This window comes from Mustela lutreola, chromosome 17 (genome assembly GCF_030435805.1).
Source record: "Mustela lutreola isolate mMusLut2 chromosome 17, mMusLut2.pri, whole genome shotgun sequence".
In the NCBI taxonomy this organism is placed as follows: domain Eukaryota; kingdom Metazoa; phylum Chordata; class Mammalia; order Carnivora; family Mustelidae; genus Mustela; species Mustela lutreola.
The window spans coordinates 19835369-19861508 of NC_081306.1; the positions used below are offsets into that span (position 1 = coordinate 19835369).

The 26140-nt window shown below is 44.5% G+C and overlaps 2 protein-coding genes across 9 annotated transcripts in view; one reads left to right on the top strand and one right to left on the bottom strand.

Moving 5' to 3' along the window:
• Window positions 1–21956, bottom strand: part of UBN1 (ubinuclein 1) — a 38204-nt gene extending 16248 nt beyond the window's left edge. For all 4 annotated transcript variants that reach the window (XM_059154108.1, XM_059154107.1, XM_059154106.1 and 1 more), the window contains exons 1-12: window positions 21238–21956; window positions 16454–16741; window positions 12522–12608; window positions 11851–11946; window positions 11368–11502; window positions 10566–10669; window positions 9410–9848; window positions 3009–3079; window positions 1603–1732; window positions 1308–1426; window positions 942–1070; window positions 610–756 (exon numbers count right to left, since the gene is read on the bottom strand). In XM_059154108.1, the coding sequence (XP_059010091.1) occupies window positions 610–756; window positions 942–1070; window positions 1308–1426; window positions 1603–1732; window positions 3009–3079; window positions 9410–9848; window positions 10566–10669; window positions 11368–11502; window positions 11851–11946; window positions 12522–12608; window positions 16454–16702 (1706 nt within the window). In that variant the 5' untranslated portion in view covers window positions 16703–16741; window positions 21238–21956. The remainder of the gene's footprint in view (window positions 1–609; window positions 757–941; window positions 1071–1307; window positions 1427–1602; window positions 1733–3008; window positions 3080–9409; window positions 9849–10565; window positions 10670–11367; window positions 11503–11850; window positions 11947–12521; window positions 12609–16453; window positions 16742–21237) is intronic.
• Window positions 21957–22046: 90 nt separating this feature from the next.
• The window catches only part of GLYR1 (glyoxylate reductase 1 homolog), a 35711-nt gene continuing 31617 nt past the window's right edge, over window positions 22047–26140 (top strand). For 4 of the 5 annotated variants that reach the window (XM_059154109.1, XM_059154110.1, XM_059154112.1 and 1 more), the window contains exons 1-3: window positions 22047–22169; window positions 23200–23236; window positions 24498–24577. In XM_059154109.1, the coding sequence (XP_059010092.1) occupies window positions 22132–22169; window positions 23200–23236; window positions 24498–24577 (155 nt within the window). In that variant the 5' untranslated portion in view covers window positions 22047–22131. Of the gene's footprint in view, window positions 22199–23199; window positions 23237–24497; window positions 24578–26140 lie in introns of all 5 variants that reach the window. The other variant, XM_059154111.1, reaches the window with a different exon arrangement.

Genomic DNA, 26140 nt, shown 5'->3' on the forward strand with positions numbered 1-26140 from the left:
TGGTGATAGCTACATAACAATGTAAATGTATTTAAAACCACTGAACCATGCACCTGAAAATGGTTAGGACAGTAAATTTTATGTAAGGTATATTTTCCCACAGTGGGCGGGGGTTGGGGGGAGCACTAGCTCCAGCCACCTTTCCTGCCTTCGGATGGCAACTATGGTCCATTCACCTGAGAAGCTACGTAACTCCAATAAGCAGTCAGCCCTGCTACTCACAAATGAGACTTCTGTTCAGAATGGGACGAGGTTTCCAATACGAATCTATCTCTCAACTTCTACGAGAAGCCATTACCTCAAAACAGGTAAGAGCAGACTGAAGTGAGAAGAGCGCGCCCCAACTCGGAGCTGAAGTGGGACTAAGAACGACAAAGACAAAACCCCGCAGGTAACTTCCCTCTTCAAGGGAAGAGTAAGAGCCACGCACAGCAACCGGCACACACTCCGGCTACTCAAGCGAGATGGGGATTGAGTCAGCCAGAGGGTGAGTCCCTGAGGGCAGGGACCCTGTTGGCTGGCACGACAGAAGCACTCCGGTATCTCTTTACTGCAAGAACGCTCCACTGCCTCACCACACCGACCACGCTGGCTGCTCGTGGCCCTCACCTGGCCTGCATCCAGCCTTTGGGCCACAAAGGTTTGACCTCAGCATCCAGAAAGGCCTTCACATAGTCCTCCCAAGACTGGGTCTTGTTGTTCCTCTCCAAATCGTAGCTCTCCAGTTTTATCTTCACCACGTGACAGAGCAGCTCCCTGAGAGGTAGAAAGAAGTCAAAAACTTCAAACTACCCCAAATGCTTCTTTCAAGGTTTCAATCATGTGCTTTCAGCAGCCCTGATTAAAGTAAATGATTCTAACCTTCATTAGAAACACAGGAACATGCTCAGACACTGGCCCCACAAACCCTCCAATGAGGCAAGGTCCCAGTTTGGGCACACCTGATTTCATCATTCCACTGGAACTTCTTCCGGGGTCCCATTATCCTCCGGCCCCCCTTTTCCTCATCTTCTTCCTCATCAGAGCACATCCGCTCCCTCTGCTCCTTGTCCTTCTCCTCTTCCAGCATCCTATAGTGTAAATAGGACCAATGGGAACCTAAGGTCACTGCCATGGAAGAACTACTTCTTCCCAGACCCACCACCTCCCCCCTGCCCACACCCTGCCCCAGGCTTCCAAGACAAGGGGAAAATGCTGCAGAAGAGCCAAGAATCTCATTCACAAATGTAATCATGGGGGAGAAAAGAAAGAAAGAAAGAGTGGAGGCAAGAGGATGATGTCATGTGAGTGCCATGAGACACACTTACTTAGCGACCTTGGCTTGTGTGTGTGCCTGGCATTCATCCTGGTACTTGGCCATCTGCTCTGGCATTGCCCTTCCAATGGCTTCCTTAAGCTTCTGGAGAGGCTCCTTCAGACGCCCTCCCTGCAGAGAGGAGGACATTTTATAAGACTGGTTTACGCATCACTTCTTATACTGAGGATACACTACTGGAATAACTGCATGAAGGCAGGACAACAGCAGATGTGGCATCTGTGAAGACTCAGTCACCCTCTCTGCTGGGCCCTGAAGCCAAGGGACTCCACTCCACAGTTACCCACCTGTTCATAGAGGTGAAGTTTCCGAGCACGTTTGACCAGGGTGTCCTTGCTGCAGGGCAGGAATGAAGCAAGGTAGGCATACACCCCAGAACGGATTTGGCTACTCAGCTCCCGAGTTTGCACCTCTATGCTGAAGAACAGAACAAAGTCATCAAGAGCCCGCAGCTCACTGGAGCTCCTCGCATCATGAGGTCACCCTACTGCAGAGAGGGGGAGCCAACAACAGATCAAACCTTACGCTCTCGGTCACACAATGTAACTGAGTGACCAGTGCAACAGATCCCCAGGAGTCACCAAATCAGAAGTCCCACACCTGACGAACTTGGCTAGGTACAGAGGCCCAAGGCCCTCAGGTCAAAGACAAGACCAACTCAAAGGCAGTCAGGAAAACAGAAACTGAGAGAACAAGCTCTGAAGTACTAAATTTCACAAACAAAAAGAACACAAGAGCTTTCAAAATGAAAGTGATTGGGTTACTTGCTGTAGACAGGAAATACTTTCCAACAGTGTTTCCTTTTTTCCCCAGTATTATCCCTAATAAGGAGGTCAGGAAAATCCTCACCCCTCCAGTGTCCCCATCCAAATAAGCAGAAAAAGTATTTGTCTTCAATCCTTTGAGCTCTTTGTATTTGGCATGCCCCAGCAGGCTACTGTTGACACAAACCTCTCATGTGTGCTGACCCTCAGGTGTTCCCTACAGCCCAGGCTTCCTGACCCAGGAGGCCAATCCCCATCCTGGTCATTTGCTAGAACATTCCCAAGCCTTAACAACTGTTCTTACATGTGCAAAATCCTCAGTTGTTGAGCAAGAAGCTTCCTCTGCTAAATAATGCAGTGCAGAGAGAGAAGCCAGCAGAGCTGGAAGGCCGGATACCAAGAACTCGGTTTGGATTTCTATGTGCAGGGTTTTTTTTTGCTTTTTAATATAATTCATACATGTGCAACATCTCAGAGGCTCAGGCACCTGGGAGAAGTGCCAAGGGATGATATTTACATAGCCAGGCCTTGGGAGAAAAGACAGCGAGAGGAGAATGATCCTAGGAGAGCAGGCTCCTATGGCTACACCAAGTTATCTCTTATTTTTCTGGATTCTCAAAGACAGTCAAAGCAACACTTCTCTCTCTCATCTCATACTTGCCAGAAAATCCTCTTGCAACTGGCTATGAATATTAAACAAGTGTTCTAATAATACCTGTTGCCTAAGGTCAGTAAGGTCTATCATTTCTTGGAGATAAATATTTGGTGCACCCAACCCCCTTTTAAAAAAAGAATAAACAATAAAACCCATTTTTTTTTTCCCTCTCATAAGTGGTTATCGTTAATGTAGTTCAATCAGTGCTCATCTCCCCTAGCCTGCTCAAGCCAGGCATGGTAAGAACAGATGCCCGGAAACAAAAGATACTCACTCTAAGAGGGTGCCATTAACATCTTGGGTGAAGAACTTCTGTCTGCTCTCTCCTTCAGCAGCTCTGGCAGCCTGGTTCACAGCAGACAGTAACATCCGTTAGTGCACTTTCGCCACACGACCACACATGCCCGCAGGCACAAGACCAGTCAGTCCCTACAGAACACCTGCCAATTTGATAAAATCCTCACTACTCAGTCCTAATCCCAGATTAAGTTTACCTATGATGGCTATATGCTCCACAATTGGTATATCCAGCTTTTTCAAATGCTTTTTTCCAAAGCATCTATGCAAAAGCATCTATGAACTGTCTATTCTTCCCAGGACTTGAAAAGACAGCCACATAAAAGAACATCTACAGAGCCAAAGCAATCATGATGCATTGGATTCAACCAGCTAGTTAACCCCTGTGACTGGCAGTCTTGTCGCCTCAACTGTGAGTTGCTATTTCCATACGTCTACAGTATAAAAACAATTAAGAACCTCCACAAAACCACAAAATCCAAAGACCTTTATTCCCCTCACCCCTAAATAATAATAAAGTGCTACTTTAGCATTTAAGGACATTGTAATTCTTGGGAAATTCACAATCTAGTTACAGTGTATCACAAACTCTATTACCCAGACCATCTGAACTACTAACACACCTTCCTACCTATTGACACAAGTAGCAGAGCAGGCTACTATACAGTCTTTTGCTTCCCATGAGAACACAGTTAGCACCCTGGATGGCAGCCAGGACAGGCAGTCAGGGCACTGAGTGCAGAAGTCAGGAAAGCAATCCTGGCAGAAGTCTGAACCACTGGTTCTCATACTCAGCTGCATATTGGAATTACCTGGTGGCTTTCCCCACCCTAGACCAACCACATCAGAATCTCTGGGGACGAGGCCCAGCATCTGCTTCTTCAAAAGGAGCCCCGTAACTCTAACATGCAGAGGGGATTGAGAACTGCTGATCTAACCCAAGAGTTGCTGGTCCAAAGGCATTAGGCAAAAATTAAGTATCTAAAATCAGGATTGATATAGAATAATGACCACAAACCAGGGCAATAAGAGGTCTGTCTAAAACAATCCTGATCAACCCCTCCAGGCACTGAGAACCAACCTCCACCTTCCTATCACCCCATCTGCCTTCCCTCTGTGTCTTCTTCCTACCTCTGCTCCCTGTCTTCTCCATTAAAACTCCTTAGAGATGGAGCCCAAAGGTCTACCAAAACTACCTTCTCCTAATATCTTCTCCTTCACAGCTTTGAAGTAACACAATGCATGCAGATCTCTCAAATCTAAATCTCTAGCCCTATACCCTTTCTTCTGAGCTCTGGATTAGAATTTCCAATGACTTCTGTGAATCGATGATCCTCTGGTATGGACACTCACCCAAAACCAAACCCACTAGCTTCTGCTCCTCCTTCTGTGTTTCCTACTTCTAATAATGATACTCCATCCTCTTGAAATCCTTCCACTCCCCTCTTTAAAACCCTCAGGTAGCTCTCTCCAAACCCAGCATCAAATCCAAACTCCTTTATGTGGCATTTATGACTTTCCAGGACCTGGCCCCAGCCAGCCACTCCAGCGGGTTCCCATTCCATCCAACTTAACAACTCCTTGTCCATCCTCAGCTCTATGTCCTGGCTCCCTATAAGACCATCTCACCACTGGCCCTGGCCAAGTCTGTTGCCTCCAGTCTGATTCATATGTATCTTCAGGTGCTTCTGTCTTACCTCCTCAAAGCTGGCTGTTCACCTGACCATCTGCTTGGCCACCCAAACATCACAGAGCTTACCTCATTCTGCTCTGTCCTACAGCCAGATGTTCACACGTCTACTGGTCCACTTACAGAACAAGCTCACGGAGAACATGAATGAATCTTACTTGTCAATATATTTCCCACAGCTGCCTATCACATAACAGAATTTAGTAAATGTTGCCTGAGTGAACGCATGAAGGAAAAACAGGTATTATTGAAAGAATGCAACCAGAGGAACCAGAGGAGACGCAAAACTCAAGCTTCTGCAGACCCTGGAGGGAGGGAGGGAAGTACAAAGGCCCAGGATGAAAAAGGGTGAAATGGCTGGATGGAAATGAAATAAAGGGTGTGACTTTTAATCCATTCATTCACCTGCCAATTTCTTACAGTCTCAGAAGGATTCAGAATTCTCAGCACTTCTAATATACTGAGAGTATGATTTCAGTTTGAGAGAGAATAAATCTGGGTCATTCTCTTACTTAAGCTTACACAATGCTAGCTACAAGATCCAGAAGCACTTCCATATTAATTCAATCTAATTACTTTAACATGTATTTCAAATGCCCCACTGTTTGTAAGACCTATCAACAAGCCTGGGTTTCCATTTGAATTTTATTTTTAGATATCAGCCAGTTCCTCCAATGTGTCAGAGGTTTTCTGGCAATATACTTCTTAAGAAGATTTTTTTCTGATGCCTTTTGAATTGTGTAGACAATTATCTCTGAGGTTCTGGTTTTATACGGAGATAATTAGTCATGTGCTATATATTTATTTTTTTAAAGTATTTTGAGAGACAAAGAGGGAAAGAGACAGAGAGCACGTGAGCAGGGAGGGAGAAGGGCAGACGCAGAGGGAAAGAAGCAGACTCCCAGCTGAGCGTGGAGCCTGATGAGGGGCTCAATCTCACAACCCTGAGATCAGGACCTGAGCCAAAACCAAGAGTCGGACACAACCGACTAGCCACGCAGGTGCCCCTCAAGTGTTCTGTTTTTAAAATAAATCTAATTAAAAGAACAGATTTTTATCTGACAGTCTTCCGGAAATAAGTGAGGCTCCTCAACCCTAAGAAGAGACACCCTTGCTTATGGAGTTGTACAGGTTGGTCAATCCTAAATTAGGAAATGAAGTTAAACCAAACAGCCCAATCATGCTGATTTATAATAACTCCAACAGCCCTTTAATGAGCTGTTTTAATTAGAAGAAAAGCCACTTGCAGCCTCTTTGCACCTAAATCAGAACCTTATATACTGTACCTGTTTTTGCTGGTATGATTTTCTTTTTAGAAAAGATCAAACAAGTTAGTTGTTTTGTTTTGGTTTTTTTCTACCTTTTTCTCCTTGGATCCAGGTCTCCCTGGATTTGTGATGTAGGAGTTCTAAGTCTATAGGAGGGTAAGCTGTGAGCAGGTAGATTAGAGGGGTGGGCGGCATGGGGTTTCTGTTTCTTTTCTTTCCTCAGTGTTGTTCCCATTTTATGCTTGAGTCAATAGACCTGGATCATCTGTATGGACCAGGCTGACTAGCTGCCAAACTACATCAAGACAAGTACCCTGGGGTGGGTGGGGGGGGGAGAAGGGGGACACGACACTCCTGACCTTTCTAACAACGAAGACAAAAGGCACAATCAAAGCATATTAAGTGCAGACAGGGTAAGGCCATCAAATCAAATCACTGGATTTCTTGGGGCCCATAAAAATGCACAATACAAGGGAATAGGAAATGAAAAACAGGCTAACATAAGAAAACAGTGACCACTGCTTGGGCATCCACCAGGGCAGCCTTCTTAGGGTTCCTATTTAACATATTTAAGTTTTCAAATAGATTTTGTTCAAAGTTTTAGGCATCATGTCTAGTTAGAAGGTAAATCTAATTCTCGCTTCCCACAGCAAAGATGAATTCCTAAGGAACGGATACGTATCAGATTAGAATCGGTTTATGAGACTGTGATAGATGGCAAAGAGGACCTCAGATCCCTTCCCTCCCAGTACATGCATTCTGCCGCGGGGAGGTGGCCTCTAATTTCCCAACCCTCCAACCTGGTTTGCTCCTGTGACTTGCTTTACCAACAGAGTGGGAGAAGGGATGCGAACACACACCTTCTATGGCTACATCTTACATGCCTTGCAGCTTCCACCTTCATTCTCTTGAAATGTTGCCCTGAAACTGCCATACCCTGGAGAAACCCAGGATGAAAGATCAGAGGAGGGAAAGGCCAGCTGCTCTGGTCATCTTGGCCATCCCAGCCGTCCCAGCACCTGGCCAACTTGTCAGCTGAATGTAGCCACAAGAGTAAGCCAGGCAGGGCCAGAAGAGGAACTGCCCGGTCACCCAGAGTCAGGAGAAACGAACTATTCTTTGAAGCCCTAAGATTTGGGCAGTTTTCTAGACAACAGTAGAAACTGATGTATTTATTACCCAGGGCAAAAATTTTACATGTAAACAATCTTATAAAAATAAAAGAGTATAAAAGATAGTAAGGGGAGTGAAAAATAAAGTGAGAAACACATAACACTACTAATGTTAGAGTTATTTACATCAAGTTTAATTTAAATTTTAAAAACGCAATGTCCAGTTCAAGATTGAGGACAGGGCTCCTTATTAAGGATCCAAATACCATGGGTGGCTTTTGGAATTGTATGCAGTTTTTATGTACATAGGCTTTTTTCTACTGGGAAGAATAGCTTTCCCAGCAGATGCTCAGTGAGATCTGGGTTTAGAGCACTTGTGCACACAATGCAGGAGGCTCCAAGTACCCAAGCAAAGGCCCTGGTGGTAACGGAGCACCTGAGCATCTTTGGAATGGCATTAAATAATTTTCTAAAAATAAGCCTTCTTTTCCATGCAACCATCAGAAGTGATGAGGGCTTTACAATAATATTTATTAAGTGAAGAAAGCAGGAAACAATTATTCACAACTATAATTACAACTGCATAAAAACATACACAGAAGCTAGAAAGGAATAAGCAAATTGAAAATACTTTTCAGATTGGCAGAATGATACTTTCTACCCCATTTCCCAAAGTTTCTTAACACTGTTATAGTAGAAGGGCCAGGTGATGACTAAAGTATCAATTTCACATATGAACACTATATTTTCATTTCAGTATGTCAACTTGTCCTGGTCACCACCTTCCCACCAAAACCCAAGCCTACCTTATCTACGGGATCCAGAACCCTGTCTCCATTGTCCCAAGAGATAACCTGGCAATCGCTGAGGAAGGACAGCTTGCTCAGGGTCCATCCAGTGGACTCCAGAAAGCGAGGCTTTCTTGAATCACAACCCAATGCTGTTGCATGTTAAGCCACTCTGTTTCCATTGCACTGGTCCATCTTTCCCAAGAAACTGAAATAATGAGTCTAAGTTATCAGACTAGAACACTACCTACAGTGGGGATAGGGACAAATCCAAGAATGGTTTTGACTTTTCTCTCAAGAAATGACTGACTACTGCCACATATATCTCACTCAACTTGCTTAACAAGACTTTCAGAAGCTACAAAACAATTTGATTACAAACTGGAGGATTGAGAAGAACATTTTTAAACAAATTCTGAGAGCAAACACAGAACAGTATGCTCAAACATGCCAAGTTCAGATTCAACTACTTCCAACTTAATGTCCTATTAAGATATACTCTGAATCCCTGACACGGCACAATTCATTTAAGTCATCACATTCAAACAGAATACTGCACACAGGCTAACAAGGAAGCACAAGAAATCCAAGTAAGACATTTGCTTTACTTTGTATGTTGTGCTTAAATATTTTTTGGAAACAAGAAAATCATTTGTAGCACTGGTTAACATTTTACCCTTCCCTAAAACACAAGAGAGATTACGTTTAACAGTGATTCTGAAATCCTGTGAGAATCACTGGCTTAAGATTTAAGCTACAGACTATGAATGCCGCAAGAGTTGCATTATAAGTCATGATGCCCAAGGTAAAACGTTCTTTTAATTAAAAGTCATCGTAACTAATGACCTATGCTTGGTTTATGGTTAGTAATACATTACCAAAGTGACAATTCTTAGCACTCTAGAAATCCATTCCCAATGGCCATCGGCTGCTATAGCCTAAAGACTGTCACTGTTTTCAATGGTTCACGGACATTACTAAGGTTCAGCTCCTTTCATCTATCACGTGAACCTTAGGCATTCCTGTAATCACTACCTAATGGTGACGACAGGCAAGCCCAAGGAGCAACTGAAACCCAGTGGCAACTAAGCACATACTCTCTGTGGGTAACATTCATCTGCAAGCTTTTGTGAATTTTGAAAACATTCAAAAGATTACTAAAATGACCAATCTGTGCCTCAGCTGCCTGCTGCCAACATCAGCGTCAGTCTATTGCACCAAAGGAGAGATAACCGCAGGGAAGGAACTGATAGGCAGGAAATGGAAAGACAGAAATTCCCCCCAGAAGAAAGCAGATTTTCCAGCTCGGGAAGAACCACAAAAGGCCTAAAAGTGATGTCTGATGGGCAGAGCTTACGTGGGTTCCTCCCTTGGGAGGAGAAGAGAGCTTGGAAAAGCTTACACCAAAGCTGCCAATTCACTAAGGGCTGCTATGGGCAGAGAGCTTCATGTGGTGCAGAACCAGCGTCAATCTGCCCAAACCGCTTCCAGGAAAGCCCGGCCACTCTGTGTCACCATACCTGAGCCAGCTCCTTAACGCGCTTCTCCAGGGGTGCAGGCAGGCCTTCAGGGAGGGAAGAGGGCTGCCTGAATTCCTGGTCCAGTCCCACCCCAAGGGAATCGCTCTCATCATCCATATCACGGAAAGGGCTTCCTTCTGGAGACTCACTGAGCAGCTGCTCCAAGTCCAAATCAGTCAGCGAGTCCATGGCAGTGGCTGCCTGGAGCAAGTCGTTGTCAGAAGTGGAGCCAAAGAGCGAGAGCAAGGGGTCAGAGGTGCCCTCCAATTCCCGCAGGCCCTGAGCTTCTGCCGACGAGACCGCTACAGGCTTATGGTCTTCGTCCCTCTTTCTCTGAGCCTCTTTCTCCTTCTGAAATTTCTTTAGCATCTCTTTCACACTCAAAGCCCCAGAATATTTCTTTTTCTTCTTCTCCTTACTGGCATTGAGGGCTGTGAAGCTGCAAGCAAGGAGGAAATTGGTTACAAGAGTTGCAGTACAGCTCTGAAGGGAAATTCATGAGAGACTGCCCCTGCTCCCAGCGCAACTGTCTCCAGGAACCTCAGTCACAAGGCCACCCTGTTACTCCTCCTCCCTCCTCTTGGCATATGAAGCTCCTTCTTGCTGGGACCAAAGCTTGAGATTTAATACAGGTTAGCAAAACAGTGTCACAGAATGCTAAATATCCGATGTGTTTTTAAAAACCACTGCCAGGCTGAAATAAAAGGTTGCAAAAAAAAGGGGTGGGCGGCAAGAAAAGTATTTAGCGGGAAAAAGCAGGAGCAGCAGAGAGCAGCAGCAACTTGAAGGGCAGCTGGGGTGAGACCAAGTGAGGCGAAGAAAGCAGGAGACCACAGAAGACAAAGGAAATGGCAGAGACGGAAGGAGAACTGGGGCAGAGGAGGGGAGCCCAAGAGAACAAGAAACATCAGCAGTCACACAGTGACAGAAATAGCTGCCAACACTGACAGAGGGACAGAGAGAACTCCAGTGTCTGACACACAGAGATGTGAGAGCACCGACTGCCCAGAAGGGCACTGCGGGAGACGTGAGAGGGAACGGAAGGCCAGGCCCTGCTGCCTCTTCTGAAGCTGTGAGGAGGAGGGCGCGTCAGCTCCCAGGTGTCCTGCCCTAACAGGTCAGATTTTATCCTAGCAAAGAAGCTGCTGCCTCTCACCCGGCTTTGGAAAACTTGGACTTTTTCGATTTCTTCTCCTTGTCATAAGTGTCATCTTTTTTCTTCTTCTTTATCTTCTCACCACCTTCCTTCAACTTCCGCTTCTGAGAATTAAAGACAAGGCACAGTTACACGGCTCCCTAACTCAGGGAGCAAGTGCACTACACAGCACTGGCCTTGCTCCGCCCAGGGGACACCCTGAGAGCTGTCTTATTGCCTTCATGAGCAACAGCTTTCAGATCAGTCCCTGGACCACGGACCTGCAACAGGTCAACACAGCATTCCCACTGACAGTGTCTCCTGGAAGCACCCAGGGCTGAGGCAAGAGGCCATTCTGTAGCCTGAAACTTTTCTAGTTCAAGTAAGCTGTATATGGGCCCTACCTCTTATTTGAAACACACAGGCAGTGGTGGGCAGATTTATCTTAAGGCTAACTTTTTTTTGGTGGGGTGACAGCCCTGGGAACTGAAGTCCTCTACATGTCCACAGAAGAGACACAGCAAGGCTGGTGCAAACTCCCCTCACTCCACACCCTTGACTGCCTTAAGTCCCCGCCCTGAGACCACCTCAAGAAACAAATCTCTGCTGAGCCTACTCGGACACAGGCATGGACACCTCCAGGTTCATGGCACCTCGCCACAGTAGAGGTGTGAGAAGTGACCTGTCAGCCTCGGCACAGCTCATGCCTTTCCACCAAGCTCCTGAGCCAACCTAAACCAGCATTTTGGCAAGTCACCTACTGATCTTATAAAGTCATACAAGAAAAGCACTTCTGAAATCCAAAAGCAAGTATCATTCTAACCTTTGGAGATTTCTTCTTCTTTTCTTTAATGAAGTCATCCTCAGATTCAGATGCTTGTCTAAACTGCAGGGTTCCCGAGTTAATGTAAAATCCTCCATACTTTGTAGTCAAAGAAGCTGGAACAAGCTCATCATACTGAAGGGGGGAAAACAAACAGTCAGCTCCGAGTTTTGGTACTCTAGTCCAAAGGTACAGAGTGGGTCTTGGTAGAGCAGATATGACTGTGTTCTTCTGTGACTTTTCAGACAAGACCTGCTTCTGGTCAACCACGGATGTCCAAGCTCAAAGGCGTTTGGACAAATCTAGTCAACATTTTCAGTGAGGGAAACATGGCCTGATCAAACCTGTCACTTCCTCCCACACCAGGGCGGTCTTTTCTTCACACTGAGGGCATGCCCACACCAACCCAACCTCCACCTCCAGGCCATCATCAGTAGAAACTAGGATGTCATGATTCCAGGGGCATTTTCAGTAAGGACTTACCGCCTCAGAATTATCAATGAAGGAGTCAGATTCGTCATAACCGTATCCCATGTCAATCAGGTCCTGTATCCTATCTTTTCTACGTTTCTTTCCACCCTAAAATTTAAAATAGGTTATATGCTTTTTCCATGTGTAACTGTAGTAAAAACACATAGCATGAGGCCCACCCTCTTAACAAGAAATGTTTAAGTCTAAGGCCACACACTTTCTTTGATACACAGAATTAACTGTTGCCTTGAATTCCATCAACTAGTGACTAAAGGTTGTAAAATCAGTGAAGCAGACACACACACACACACACACACACACCTACACCCACTCCAAACCCCATTCCCTTGAAGACCTTCTAAAAAGAACAGATTTGTATCTGCATAAAATGACCTAAAACAGAAGAAGGAACTAAATGGCTTTTATGCTTTGTATCAAAACATTTATTCTAAGCATAAATTCTAGGAATAAAAGGCCCTTCTTGCTTATTTATCCATTAGCTTCACACACCACTGCCTGCCACATGCATTTTCTGTACCTTAATGCATTTATCTAATAATTGCATTTTGTTCTCTCCAACCTCTATACTTGTTTAGATGATAATCCACTAAAGGAACATAAAAATGTCTGGAAACCTCTCCCACTCAACGAGGTTGTTTTGTTGCCCAAGAGAGGAATCTTACATATTTTTCTTCAAATTTCCGGGCAAGGGCCTCCACTTTATGCCTTTCCTTTTCTTCATCATTGAAAGGATCTGAGAGATCTTTCTTCTGTAAAGAGACCATTCCACAAAAATAAGAGTCACAAAAAATTCCCACAATCCTATTCATAATACCTGCACTGACTACTCGATACCCATGAACTGCATAATGAAAACAGCTTTTTCAAAAAAGACAAGATAAAAACATGCTACTCTCCCAACAGTGTTTACCTTAGTTGCTAAAGGAAATAAAGTTTCCATTCACATAATTCAACAAAACTTAACTAAATGCCTACAAGTGCCCACCAAAGCACTATGTCCTAGAGGGCTCCAAATATGGCAAAGGGCATTTAGTTAGGGATGCTCAACCTGTATAGAACTGTTCCAATAGAGTTGGTTTCCTTTGTGTTTTTTTTTTTTTTTTGAAGATTTTATTTATTTATATGAGAGAATGAGAGAGAGAGCGCGCGCGCAAGAGCATGAGAGGAGAGAAGATCAGAGCTGGAGAAGTAGACTCCCGGTTGAGCAGGGAGCCCAATGTGGGACTCAATCTTGGGACTCCAGGATCATGACCTGACCCGAAGGCAGTTGCTTAATGAACTGAGCCACCCAGGCACCCCCAGTTGGTTTCCTTTTTAACCCTAAAAACTATTCCACACATTTAAAAACAGTACTCTAAGATGGTCCATAGGCTTCACTGACTTTCAAAGCAGTCAAGAGCTCAAAAAGGTTAAGAACCCACTGAAAGTAGTACAAGTCCTGGAGAGCTATTCTGCTGTATTTCTTAGTAGAGTGGTATGAACCTGCACTTCCCTCACTGCTATCAATAGTCAAAACAAAAAAAACAAAAAATAGTCATAACCAGGTTCATAGCATTCCCTTTGCCTAGAAGCTTATCTTGATGGATTAACAATCTTATCTTTCCTCCCAATGTCAGTACCCACTCCCAATATTTTCATATGGTTTTCCAGTTTTATTTCTACTCCATGAAAGTAGTTTTCCATTTTTCTCATCAAGTAAATTTTCCAGAGTTGGACTTTAAGTTTCTTTGGCAAGGAACCTTAATTTTAATAAAAGACTCCTAAACGGAATACATTTAAGTAGACAAAAATCACTAAAGACTGGATGCCCGTCTTAAGACCCTCCCATCCCTGCCCACTGGAATCCCACCCACTCACGAGGACCAGTTAAATGAGATACTGTGGAATGTACATATAAGTGCCACAAGTGAGTGTTCTTTAAAACATACACTCATCTGTACCTTCTTTTTTTTTTTTTTTTTTTAAGATTTTATTTATTTGACAGAGATCACAAGTAGGCACAGAGGCAGGCAGAGAGAGAGAGAGGGAAGCAGGCTCCCTGCTGAGCAGAGAGCCCGACACGGGGCTCGATCCCAAGACCCTGAGATCATGACATGAGCCGAAGGCAGAGGCTTTAACCCACTGAGCCGCCCAGGCGCCCCTCATCTGTACCTTCTTATGTTTTCTACAATGATCACATATAACTCAAGCACTCTAAGTAATTTAAAGAACTTCCACCAATCTAGAGAAATACTGGATACAATGCATACTCTCTCACATCTTGCAACCAGTAATTTTCCAAAAAGGACTACTTTTGTGTGCATGAAGGTCCACCTCTGTCCACCCACAGCATCGGAATGTAAGCTCTCTGTTGTCCAAGCCCTGCAGGGTTTGTTTTTACATAAGACTTAGCAACTGCCACATTGTAACTCCTGTTACCTGTGTTGGCTTAATTCTAAAGTATCTACAAGACTGAAAGCTCCTTTGAGGCTGGGATAGTGGCTTCTCCACCTTTATATAGTCTTCAGCATCTTGCCCAGTGCCTTTATAAGAAATATATGCTGGGGTACCTGGGTGGCTCAGTTGTTGAGCGTCTCCATTCAGCTCAGGTCATGATCCCAGGGTTCTGGGACTGAGCCCTGCATCAGCCTCTATGCTCAGTGGGAAGCCTGCTTCTCCCTCTCCCACTCCCCCTGCTTGTGTTCCTTCTCTTGCTGGGTCTCTCTGTGTCAAATAAAATCTTAAATAAAATAAAAATATATATATGTGTGTGTGTGTGTGTGTGTGTGTGTGTGTGTGTATACGTGCGTGGGTGGTTCATTGGGTTAAGGCCTCTGCCTTCAGCTCAGGTCATGATCCCAGGGTCCTTGGATTGAGCCCCGAATTGGGCTCTCTTCTCAGCGGGGATAGTGCTTCCTCCTCTCTGCCTGCCTCTCCGCCTACTAATGATCTCTGTCAAATAAATAAATAAAATCTTAAAAAATATATATATATGTATACATATATATATACATACACATACACTAACTGAATTAATACATGAATCCATCAGATTACATAATACTTTGAAAACCACAGAGTAGACACAAAGATTCAGGAGTTCTGAACCTAAGGGCCAGGAATGAATCCCCTGAAACTGAATCCAAAGCTGTGTATGCTCCATACATTTTTCTGCTATGGAGAATATCTGGATCCCTCAAAAAGATGGAATCAGAGTACTAGAGTTCTAATTTAAGTTAAACCCATAAATAAAGACCTCAACCAATCCCTGCTACTGTCTCTTCCTCTCAAGGAAGATGATCCCATTCCGAGCTTGGAAAAGAAATCATAAATGGATTTGAAATTATTTTTTCTTATTCTGCCCAAAGCCCTCAAATAACAGGTTGACCCTTTGCAGAAACTTACTGGCTTCCCTTCAGTTAATCAGATCTTAATCAGGGAAACACATTTTAACCTGAGCAAAGAAAAGATAATCCTCCTAACCAAAGGCACTCACCTCCTCTTTCCGGGATTTCAGCACAAGAGTGAATTAAAAATAAAGGAGCACAGGCCACTGAGTTATGCTGCCAAAAAATATATGCAGCAAAAAATACGTGATCTTGTTCTACCCTCAAGCACCCTGTAAGCCAGGTACCAGGCTGATCCTCATTTTACTAAGAGCCACTCTAGTGACCAAAATACTCCAAATTAGAGCAGTGGACCCGTGTAGTATTTTGGAAGAGCAGGAAGAGGATTTCTGGTGTCCTGGAAAATATTATATTTTATAATCCAGGCACAGGATACATGGGTATATTGAGCTTGTGAAAATGCATCAACCTGTTAATTTATCATATATGCACTTTTCTTATGTATTTAATAGAGCAAATGGTATTTTTTTAAATTTTACAATGTTAATTATCAAAACATCAGTAATAGCTAAAGGTGGTGATGGGTACATGAGGGCTTTTATACTACTCTCTTCCTCTGAGCTTGAGAAACTTCCTTGAGAAGTTCCATACTGAACAAAACAAACCTGCCGGGAAAATAAATAGGTCATTTTAAAAAACATTTAAGAAATCAAACTGATTCTCAAAAGACCTAAAGGCTACGACCCAATTCTGACAAACAAAATATATTAAAAAAAAAAAAAATCCCATAAAAACAGGTCTCCATCCATCCAGGAAAAGAAACTATCCAGAATCTCACTGTTCAGAAGAGATGAGCTGTCAGGGTCTTTTCTCGTCTGCCCCTTACACGAACCAGAGTGAGATTCCATTGGAAAAGAAAAATGTCCAGCACCAAATTCCAGGGCTGGAACAGCCAGGAACTGCTCACCTTTACACATAACACGTATAAACCTTGGCGTGAAAAGCTTCATTGTTTCTTATTAGCCATAATTCATATTAGCCTTGGATGCAGTGTTCTCTCTAGCATAAATCAGGAGAATGGTTCTAGAAAGAATTCTATCCTCTCCTGCCAGTGGCAAAACCAGCACACCTTGTGACTGCTTTGGACTGCCATGATCTTGGGATAGCCAGAGCCTTTCTAGTCTTGCTTCCACCCTTCAGAAGCCCCTTTTGCACAGGATGTGCCATGCACTTATCCACAGACTGAGACTGAGGCTGCTGGGGTGTACCTTGTCTGCGGGTTGAAGGCCTTTCACCTTCCCTCGTATGTTCTTCACCAGCTCCGGGTAGAAGAACTCTGGACAGCGCTTGTGATCCGGCTCGAAGAGGGTGAGTGTAATCCGAACAGCTGCTGCAGCCGGCTCAGAGTCCTGATGCTGTTCTGTTCCCCCAACCTCCTCTTTCCGGGATTTCTTCAAAAATGCAGGATTCAGAGAACCTGGGAGAGAGGTGAACTGGACCCTGTGGGGCTCCGACATGGCTACCAACAAGTCTTAGCGGGTGTCACTGCATGGCTTCTGTTAACATTAAAAGAAGGGCCAGGTCAAACCAAGATGATAAAAATGGTGATTTTTCCTGTTCAGCTACTCAGATTCAAGCTTAAAAGAATTTCTTTGTCAAGAAGAATCCTTTGTTAAGTTGATCTTTATTACCACTCACTGCTTCTTTCTTCTTCAATACTATTCATCTTAAATATACCATTTTTAAATGTAAACGTAAATCACCCCAAATCCTATCATTGAGAGATAGTGTTCAGCATACTTCTTTCTAGTCTTTTTTTCTATGCCTAGCCAATAGTTCTTTGATGTTAGAGAATCCATTCTGATAGGGCCTTAAAGAATCCTCAAAACTGCAAATACCACTAGAGAACAGTATTTTTCGTTTAATTTATCCGACACTTTTTTTTTCTGGCTGAGAATAATCTCTTTCTTAAGATCTCTATATTTTTATCACCAGCACTGCACTTACATTTAGGGCCTATCTTTACAATGAGAAAGTTTTCAGCAGATCACAGAAGGTACTGCCTCTTCTGGATACGTAAAAAAACAGTGTCTCAAGAGGACTGTGGCTCGGCTCATTTCCTAACACACCTGCCTCTCCACCCAAAACTTGGCCTCAGCAAAATGAAAAAATTATCACATGCCAAAGACCTTCAAAGTTGCTTGGAAATGGTCAAAATAGATAGTAAAGCTCAGAATACCAAGGGTTTACGGAATATAAATATCCAAACACACACAGTTTTTGTGTGGTGCTTCAGGTATCATCTATAGTATATATGTCCAGCTTTTTAAAACACACTCTAGTGTGAACTTTCTACAATGCCACTAAATAAAAATATTTACTGTAGCCTTGTTTATACAAGAAAAATGATTTTAAAAAACCACCTCAATATCCAGCATTAAGGAAATGGTTAAAAAAAAATCACAGCTTTTTATGAAACAAGATGGGACTGGGAGGGAGACAAATCATAAGAGGCTCTTAATCTCACAAAACAAATTGAGGGTTGCCAGAAGAGGGTGGGGGCAGGGAGAGGGTGGCTGGGTGTTGGACATTGGGGAGGATATGTGCTATGGTGAGTGCCGTGAAATGTGTAAGCCTGATAAATCACAGACCTGTACCCCTAGGGCAAATAATACATTATATATTAATAAAAATAATTTTTAAAAATCGTAACTTTTTACAATTCTTATAAATCCATAAATTTTGATATATACAATGCCTGTCATACCACTTAAAACTACATTTTTCTGCTTTGTTACTGTTTTAAGATTAAACTGAGATATAAAGGAAATTTTAACTTAGTTTTCACAAGGTACTCTAACTTGGCTTCTTCCCAGCATCAATCCCTAACCTTTCTTTTCCCTGCTGACTTGGCTTCTGTTATAGAGTAATGCATTAGACATCTTAAGATCTGTTACTAAAATGTAACCTGTTAATCTAGTATATGTAGACACTGTTTAACCAAAACTATACTGTTTTGAAGTTTCTATGGTGTATTTTAATATCTCTAATCAAAAATTCATCCTTATTATTCTTTTAAATATAGTTATTCAAGCCTGTTTATTATTTCAGGTCAGAATTATTTTGACATATTCCAAAAAAAAGTTCACTGTATTTTGACAGTAGTGAATGATTAGTAGAAACTAATTCAAGAAGATTTACGCATGTCACATATATCCACATGTAAGAATGTTTACTATATACGTAATGTTCACTTTTTTTCTACTATGACCAAGAATTCTGATTGCTAAGATCAGGGAGTAAAATATCTAAAAATGAAGAGTTAGAATAATCCTAAGTAGGCAGCAAAGTAATTAGCAGCAAAATAGATTAGTAGTGCAAAAAACCATCATGCACTAAAATGTTGGGGGGAAACTCCCCTAAAAAAACCTTTCAAGGGCCCCAGGACATTCACGATGCCCTGGGTTGTGAAAATAAATCACAGCTGAAAGCTGATGCTTAAAGGCCCCCCACTGACACAAGCGGGCAAGGTCTCACTATAAGAAGGGAACAAGCAAGTTAACAGATGAAATATAGGACATTCACCCTGGAAGGGGCAACCAGGTTCCTGTCCTTGTCCAGACAGTAATTTTTCTTTTTAGGATTTCACTTATTTATGACAGAGAACAAGCAGAGGGGGCTGGAGAGGGGAGAAGCAGGCTCCCCGTTGAGCAGGGAGCTCAATATGGGGAAATGAGGCTCAATCCCAGGATGCTGGGATCATGACCTGAGCCCAAGGCAGACACTTCAACAACTGAGCCACCCAGATGCCTGCAAGCAGTAATTTTTAAAAAGTACCCTTAGCATGGTCCCAATGTTAGACATTGCAACTTCATTCACCTGGATGGCAAAACTTCTCTCAGTTGTATGACTTTACAAATAAGACCAAAGAATAAAGTAAATCAAACCTGTAACATATTAACACTTAGTAATTAGATTTGGTATTAAATTTTATAATCACCTAAGTGCTTGCTACTTGTTACGAAGTTATTTGAAACATTTAAGAAAATCAGACATAATAATGATTGACTTATTGGACTTACAATTTTAATCTGAAATGGTTTATAGAAGTATCAAAGTGTTCATTTAAATCTAATTCTACACCTATCAGAAAAAAAGACATTACAAGAGTTATGTCTTTGGAAAGATTTTACCATTAGGCTTATAAATGCACCATTTCAGAAGTCTGAAGTATTTCAAAGAATAAGCATATAAAACTTTAAATGTAGGAGTGCTTGAGTGGCTCAGTTGGTTAAGCACTGGGCTCTTTTATCTAGCTCAGGTCTTGATCTCAGAGCCATGAGTTCAAGCCTGGCTTTGGGTTCCATGCTGGGGCATAGACCTACTGAAAAAACAAAAACTTTAAATGCAGTTTAAACTTTTAAGGGTAGTTAACATTTGCAAAAAAATTGTTTAGTGGAACATAATCTTTTGAACTGGTACCTTAATTGAAGCTTTGTCAGGAGTCAAATATTTTTATTTTTATATAACTACTCTTAGATTTATAAGTAAAGTAAGATGGGGGGGCACCCGGGTGGCTCAGCTGGTTCCGTGTCCGACACTTGGTTTGGGCTCAGGTCATGATCTCGGGTTGTGAGATCAAGCCCCATATCCCGCTCAGCAAGGAGTCTGCTTGGGATTCTTTCCCCTTTTTTTCCTCCCTCCACCTCTTCCCCTTCCCTTTTCCTCTCTTTCAAAATAAATAAAAATCTTTTAAAGAAAAAAGATTTGGGAGTGAAACTTAAAAGGCTTAAGAAAAACTAAATATTTAAATACTCAATTTTAACAAATTGAACATCACTCTAAATAAAAGCACAGTACTGTACACACAAAAACATCACTCCCCAAAAACCTCATCCAAGAAACACTAGCCTTCTTTTGCATCTTGGTTTATTCCCAGGAATTACACTTTTTTTTCATCATACATCCTCTTTTTTTTTTTTTTTTTTTTTTTTTTGACAGAGGCAGGGAGAGAGGGAACACAAGTCAGGGGAGTGGGAGAGGGAGAAGCAGGCTTCCTAAGAAGCGGCGAGTGGGACTCTGGGCTTGATCCCAGGAACCTGGGACCACGCCCTGAGCCGAAGGCAGACGCTTAATGACTGAGCCACACAGGTGCCCCAAATGTTGTATTTTCAAACTGATTATCAGTGAAACAGAAAAACTTAATTTTGTATGATGACTTTGTAATTAGTCTCCTTACTTAACTCATTTAATGGCTTTCCCTTCCCCCCTCCACCACAGGCCGCCCTGTCATTTCTGCAAATGAGAATTTTTTCTTCAGAAATGTCTCTATTTTTGTTTCATGTCTTATTGCATTGGCTAGAACTTCCAGAATAACATTAAACATATATTCTTTGCCATGTTCTGACTCTCATGGAAATGCCTCTAGGTCCAATGTGATGTTGATTTAAAATTCATATAGTTTAATCAAACCATTAAAATATCCTTCAACTGCTCAAAAATTAAAGAGTTTTCAAATTAAGAACGTGTTGAATTTTATGAAATCATTTCCTGGAATCCTAAATGTGTTTTCAATAACTGGTTTGCCCTTAAGACAATATAGAACAGTAAATGACAGTTCCTAAAACTAACTGCCGGTACTTAAGGGAAACTGAACTCCAAGAAAAACCAAGCTTCGGACAAGCCAACGCACTAAACAAGCAAACAAAACACTCTTACAACCAAAGTCTCTCTATAACGAAAACACCTACTGGAGAGGCGTGAGGATCCGCCACCTTTCCAAGCAAGAGGGCGACTAAGTCGACACGTAAACTATGTGGAGTCTGCAAGAGGGACTGGGACCTTTTCAAAAGCTGTTATTTTCCACCCGGGTGCTTGGGCCCTGTGCTGAACTGCTGTGAACAGTTCCCCATTCAACGCCTTGGTTTTCACGTACTGAAACTACGCGAGCATCTGCCTTCCTGTTGTGACAACAGCCAGCTCCCAACTTCTCCAAAAGTGTCAAACTACAACGAGATGTACGATAGAGCCCGGTCCCGACAAAGACACGCACCTTTGTCCCCGGCGCGACGCAGGCTACGGCCCCGAGGGCCGCACTCGTCCCCCCGCGGCCGTCCTCATGCCGGCCCGGGCGCCCGGGCTGCGGCGCCGCTAGCGGCCGGCCCCCGAGCCATGCCTCCCGGCGGGCGGCCAACCCGCGACGCGGCCCATGGCCGGGTCCCCACGCGCCCGGGGGAGCCTCGCCGGCCGTGCCGCCGCCCCGGCCCCGGAGGAAGCGGAGAGACGCCGGCTCCACGTCGGTCGAGCAGCTCGGGACCTCGGGCGGGCTGCAACTGGCGCCCCGGGAGAACTTGAGGCGGCGAACGCGGGCTCCGAGCCGATCCCCGGACGCCGACCGTTAGCGCGCACCGAAGGACCCGTCCGCCCCCCGGGCGAGGCCACGCAGAGCCCGCCGGGCGCGGGCCCCGGACGCGGGCGGAGGCAGGCTTCCAGGCCGCGCCGAGGTCCGTCAGGGCAGCTCCCGGTGTGGCGACACGGCCGGCCCCCGCGCGGGACTAACGGCCGTAACGGAAGCGCCGACGGGAGGGGGCTGGAGGCCAGAGCCCAGGGGCGGGGCGGGCCGCAGGGCTAGCTCCGTCGCGCACTCGAACGGCCGCACCGTCGCCGCCACCTCCGCCGCCTCAGACCGCGGGCGCTTCGTTGTCACGAGCCGGAGGGAGGGGGAAGGAGCCGGGAGACTCGGGGCTCCGGCGCGCCGAGACCGCGGCGCCCGGGTCACGTGCAGCTCCGCTGGCCAATGAACCCCTGCGGGCGCGGTGACGTCAGGGCAGCGGCGTGGCCGATGACAGCCGGCCCTCGTCACGTGGCCGGGCGCACTCCAATGGGCGGCGCCGGGGCGACCTGATGTTCCCGGCGGCCCGTGCGTCGGCGGTGGTTGGGTGGTAAGATGGCGGCTGTGAGTCTGCGGCTCGGCGATTTGGTGTGGTGAGTCCGGGCGGCCAGGGCTAAGCGAGGTGCGCTGGGGAGCTCCCCCACTGGGCGCAGGGTTCGCGGACAGCCCCAGAGCTTTCTTTCTATGCGCTCCAGGCTGCGGAGAGAGGGCGAGATGAGGGGCCGGCGCTGGGAGCTACGCCGGGCGGAAGGGGCAGCCCGGCCCCGGGGGACTGAGGCCGAGAGTGGCCGCGGCGGGCTGGGCTCTGAACCCCAGGGCCGCCTAGGGGAGGGCTTCGCTCCGCACCTGCACGCCGGCGGCCACCGTGAAGGGAGTCTCTGGCGCCGCACAGCTCCCGCGGACGCCGGGTCCTTGGGGTCTTGCTGAGGCTCCTCAGAAAGCGGGAGAGTCGGGGAGCCGGCGGGCCATCTCGCCTGGGCAAGCCCGTCAAAACTCGCGTTGAAATGGAAACGACCTGTGCGGGCTGCTTGCCGGGGATGTCGAAACCGGACTGCTGGCGCTGCCCCGTGAAGAAATGGAAGGGGGACTTCTCCTTTACAGCTGAAGGCTTGGCAGTGACCAGTGCCTTCTTGGGTGCCTCTTGTGGTCTGCTTCTGTGTCCCAGACAACCGCCCGAACCAAGACTGACCGTCGCCGCTTTCCTGGAGCGACGTAGCTCACTTTTCGACCCAGAGGAAGGTTTCCATTAGCATTTGTCAAAGCCGGGCTCGTGAATTAAACCAGACTTTGTAAGGGGAAGTCTGTGTTTACAGAGCAAACTACCCTCCAACCCCCGTCCCGGGGAGGCTCTATACAAGTGGACTCTTGATTGGTTTTGTTGTTCTGTATTCCCTGTCCCCCAAAGAATGCACATACTTTATGCACTTCTGTATTTCCTTTCTGAAGAGTTTGGGCCTCTTGGGCCCAGCTGTGGACGCCAAATTAAGACCTCCTGTTTGCCAGTTTTTGTTTTGGCACTTGAGGGTGCAGGTGGAGAGTTAGGAAAATAACTTTGACGTTGAGTGGGTTGAAGGAGATGGACTGGCTTTTCCAGGGCAAATGCTGACTGTGTGTTTTCTCTAGGGGGAAACTCGGCCGGTATCCTCCTTGGCCAGGAAAGGTGAGTGACTTGCTACTATTGGAAGATATGTAAAGTGGGTTTGAGAAGGTGGAGACTATAGGATTCATGCCCCTCAGTTTCTGGCTTTTAGCTAATCCGGACCTATTTAAATAACACTCAGAGGGGTGCCTGGGTGGCCCAATTGTTAGGCATCTGCCTTCAGCTCCCTGGATCCTGGGATGGAGCCCCGCATCAGGCTCCCTGCTCTCCGGAAAGCCTGCTTCTCCCTCTCCCACTGTCCCTGCTTGTGTTCCCTCTCTCGCTGTCTCTCTGTCACATAAACGAATAAAACCTTCCAAAAAATAAATAACTCAAGAGTTTTTCTCTCTCTACTGTTTGTTTAGAAAAGGCAATACAATATAAACAAGGTCTTGTAATCGGCAGTAAATGCTTATCTCTTGAATCAGAGGTGGTTTTGGTGAAGTTTTTTAATCCTGGAAATCAATTCTAGTTTGAATTTAGCTTTACACTTAAATGTAACAAAAGGAGAAGAAAATAAATTCCCCAGGAAGAGAGGAGTCTAAATGTAGGTTACTGAAAAGTCAAAGTATTTTTGTCCCAACTAAGTTTAAATCTTCTTTCCATGTTACCATATGTGCTGCTCCAGTGCATCTTTGCAGAAGTTGGCATTCCAGATTTTGCATGAGGCAATCCGTCATAGCTTTCCAAATGTTCTCTTTTTATATGCTTGCAAGGAGCCCAGGAAATGTCTTTAGACTGTTTCTTTGCAATATGACATTTTCATTGCCTCAGTTGTTCTCATTGTCATTATTACCTGCCTCAACTCTCCTTGTACAGTTTTTTTTTTTTTAATTGAAGCATAATTAACAAAACATTATAGTCGTTTTTGGGTGGACAACATATTGATTCAGTAATTCTATACACTATCCACTGCTTACAGTGATAAACATAGACACCACCTAACATTTTTACTTTACCGATGTATTTTTAGAACTGTTCTCTGCATTTCTTCAGTGATGACAGGGTCACATGGTTGGGGGGGGTTGATGTTGATCTTAGTTTTAACTGCTTTTAAAACAGTGCCAATTCTAGCAGAAGGGATATTCTACCTACTGAACAGTGCTACATGGTAGATGTAAGGAACTTACAGAATATTTGCTCATTTCCACACATCTCAGTAGAAAAGTGCCAGACTTAGACATGTACTGCCTGGGTTCTCTTTAAACATATTCCTATTGTTTCCTTTTTTTTACCAACTTAGAAGTGTGGAAAAACCTTTTCTCCCCCTTTTACTCCCCAGATTGTTAATCCACCCAAAGACTTGAAGAAACCACGTGGAAAGAAATGCTTCTTTGTGAAGTTTTTTGGAACAGAAGATCAGTGAGTAGTGTTCATCAAGAGTTTCGCTTTCTCTTTCTTTGGGCGTTGTCCTGGATCTGAGCTGCTTGTGAGAATATTCTAGGGACCCTAGGTCATTTTTACTGTAGTCTATCAGAATGGCATATTGTTTTGGCTTTATATGTAAATAAAAGGTGCTGTTCTTAGCTCCTAGAAATTGTTTCTGGTCCTATAACAATTTCAGTCAAGTGAAAAATAGAATTCACTGTCTTCTCAGTATGATAATCACAATAAAATTATCTCTGACATCTCTTTATCGACTCCCATAGGTGGTTCTTCTTATAAGGGTTATGTTTGTTTCTCTTTTAATGGCTGTTTATCATTGTGCTTCATGAGTGAGGTTTATGGTGAAATTAGGACCATTCATTTGAGAGTCTTTGATAGGTCATTTGGTCACACTGAAGAAGAGAATGTGTATTTACCTGAGTTTCAGGTGATTTGTTCAGCTTTCTTGTTATTACCTGGATTTGATTACCTGGGTGTAGCTAGATGGTTTAAGTAGTTGCATTTCTACTTACCACTTTTAGAGGAAAATGTAGTTTTGGGTTTGAAAATGTCTGTGAGTTTTCTGAGGAATTTAATAGCCATGGTTAAAACATATGTTCCTAGAAAACGATAATATGATATTCTATAGCAAGATCTCTTATAAAGTGTTCTTCACTCATTCAGCAGTGTATATACCGGAGTGCTTAGCCTGGGTTAGAGGTCTTTTTGTTTTGTTTTTTTCTTTAAAGATTTTATTTATTTATTTTTGGACAAAGAGTCTGCACAAGCGAGCATAAGCAGGGGAGAGGCAGAGGGAGAGGGAGAAACAGGCTCCCCGCTGAGCAGGAAGCCTGACATGGGGCTCCATCCCAGAACCCTGAGATCATGACCTGAGCTGAACGAGATGCTTAATGGACTGAGCTACTCAGGCACCCCTTGGGTTAGAGTTTATTTTGTTTTATTTTATTTTTAAAAGATTTTATTTATTTGACAGAGATCACAAATAGGCAGAGAGGCAGGTGGAAGTAGGGTGGGAAGTAAGCTCCCTGCTGAGCAGAGAACCCAACTCGGAGCTTGATCCCAGGACCCTGAGATCATGACCTGAGCTGAAAGCAGAGGCTTAACCCACTGAGCCACCCAGGCGCCCCTGCATTAGAATTTGAATGGAGTGTTTATCTTCACCGTGTAGATACACCAATATACCCAGTTCTCTGTCACAGAACAATTTACCACCCCCCTTTTTTTTTTTTTTTTTTAAGATTTATTTATTTGAGAGAGAATGAGTGAGAGAGAGCTTGAAAGAGGAGAAGGTCAGAGGGAGAAGCAGACTCCCCAAGAGAGCTGGGAGCCTGATAAGGGACTTGATTCTGGAAGTCCGGGATCATGACCTGAGCCGAAGGCAGTTGCCCAACCAACTGAGCCACCCAGGTGCCCAACTTACCGCCTTTTGATGACAGTATTCAAGGGTGTCACTGGCCCAGAGCTTTGAAAGCCAGAGACACTCTGGAAGCCAGAATGTTCTAGTAATGTCATTGGCTTTATAAGAAACATTGCCCCAAT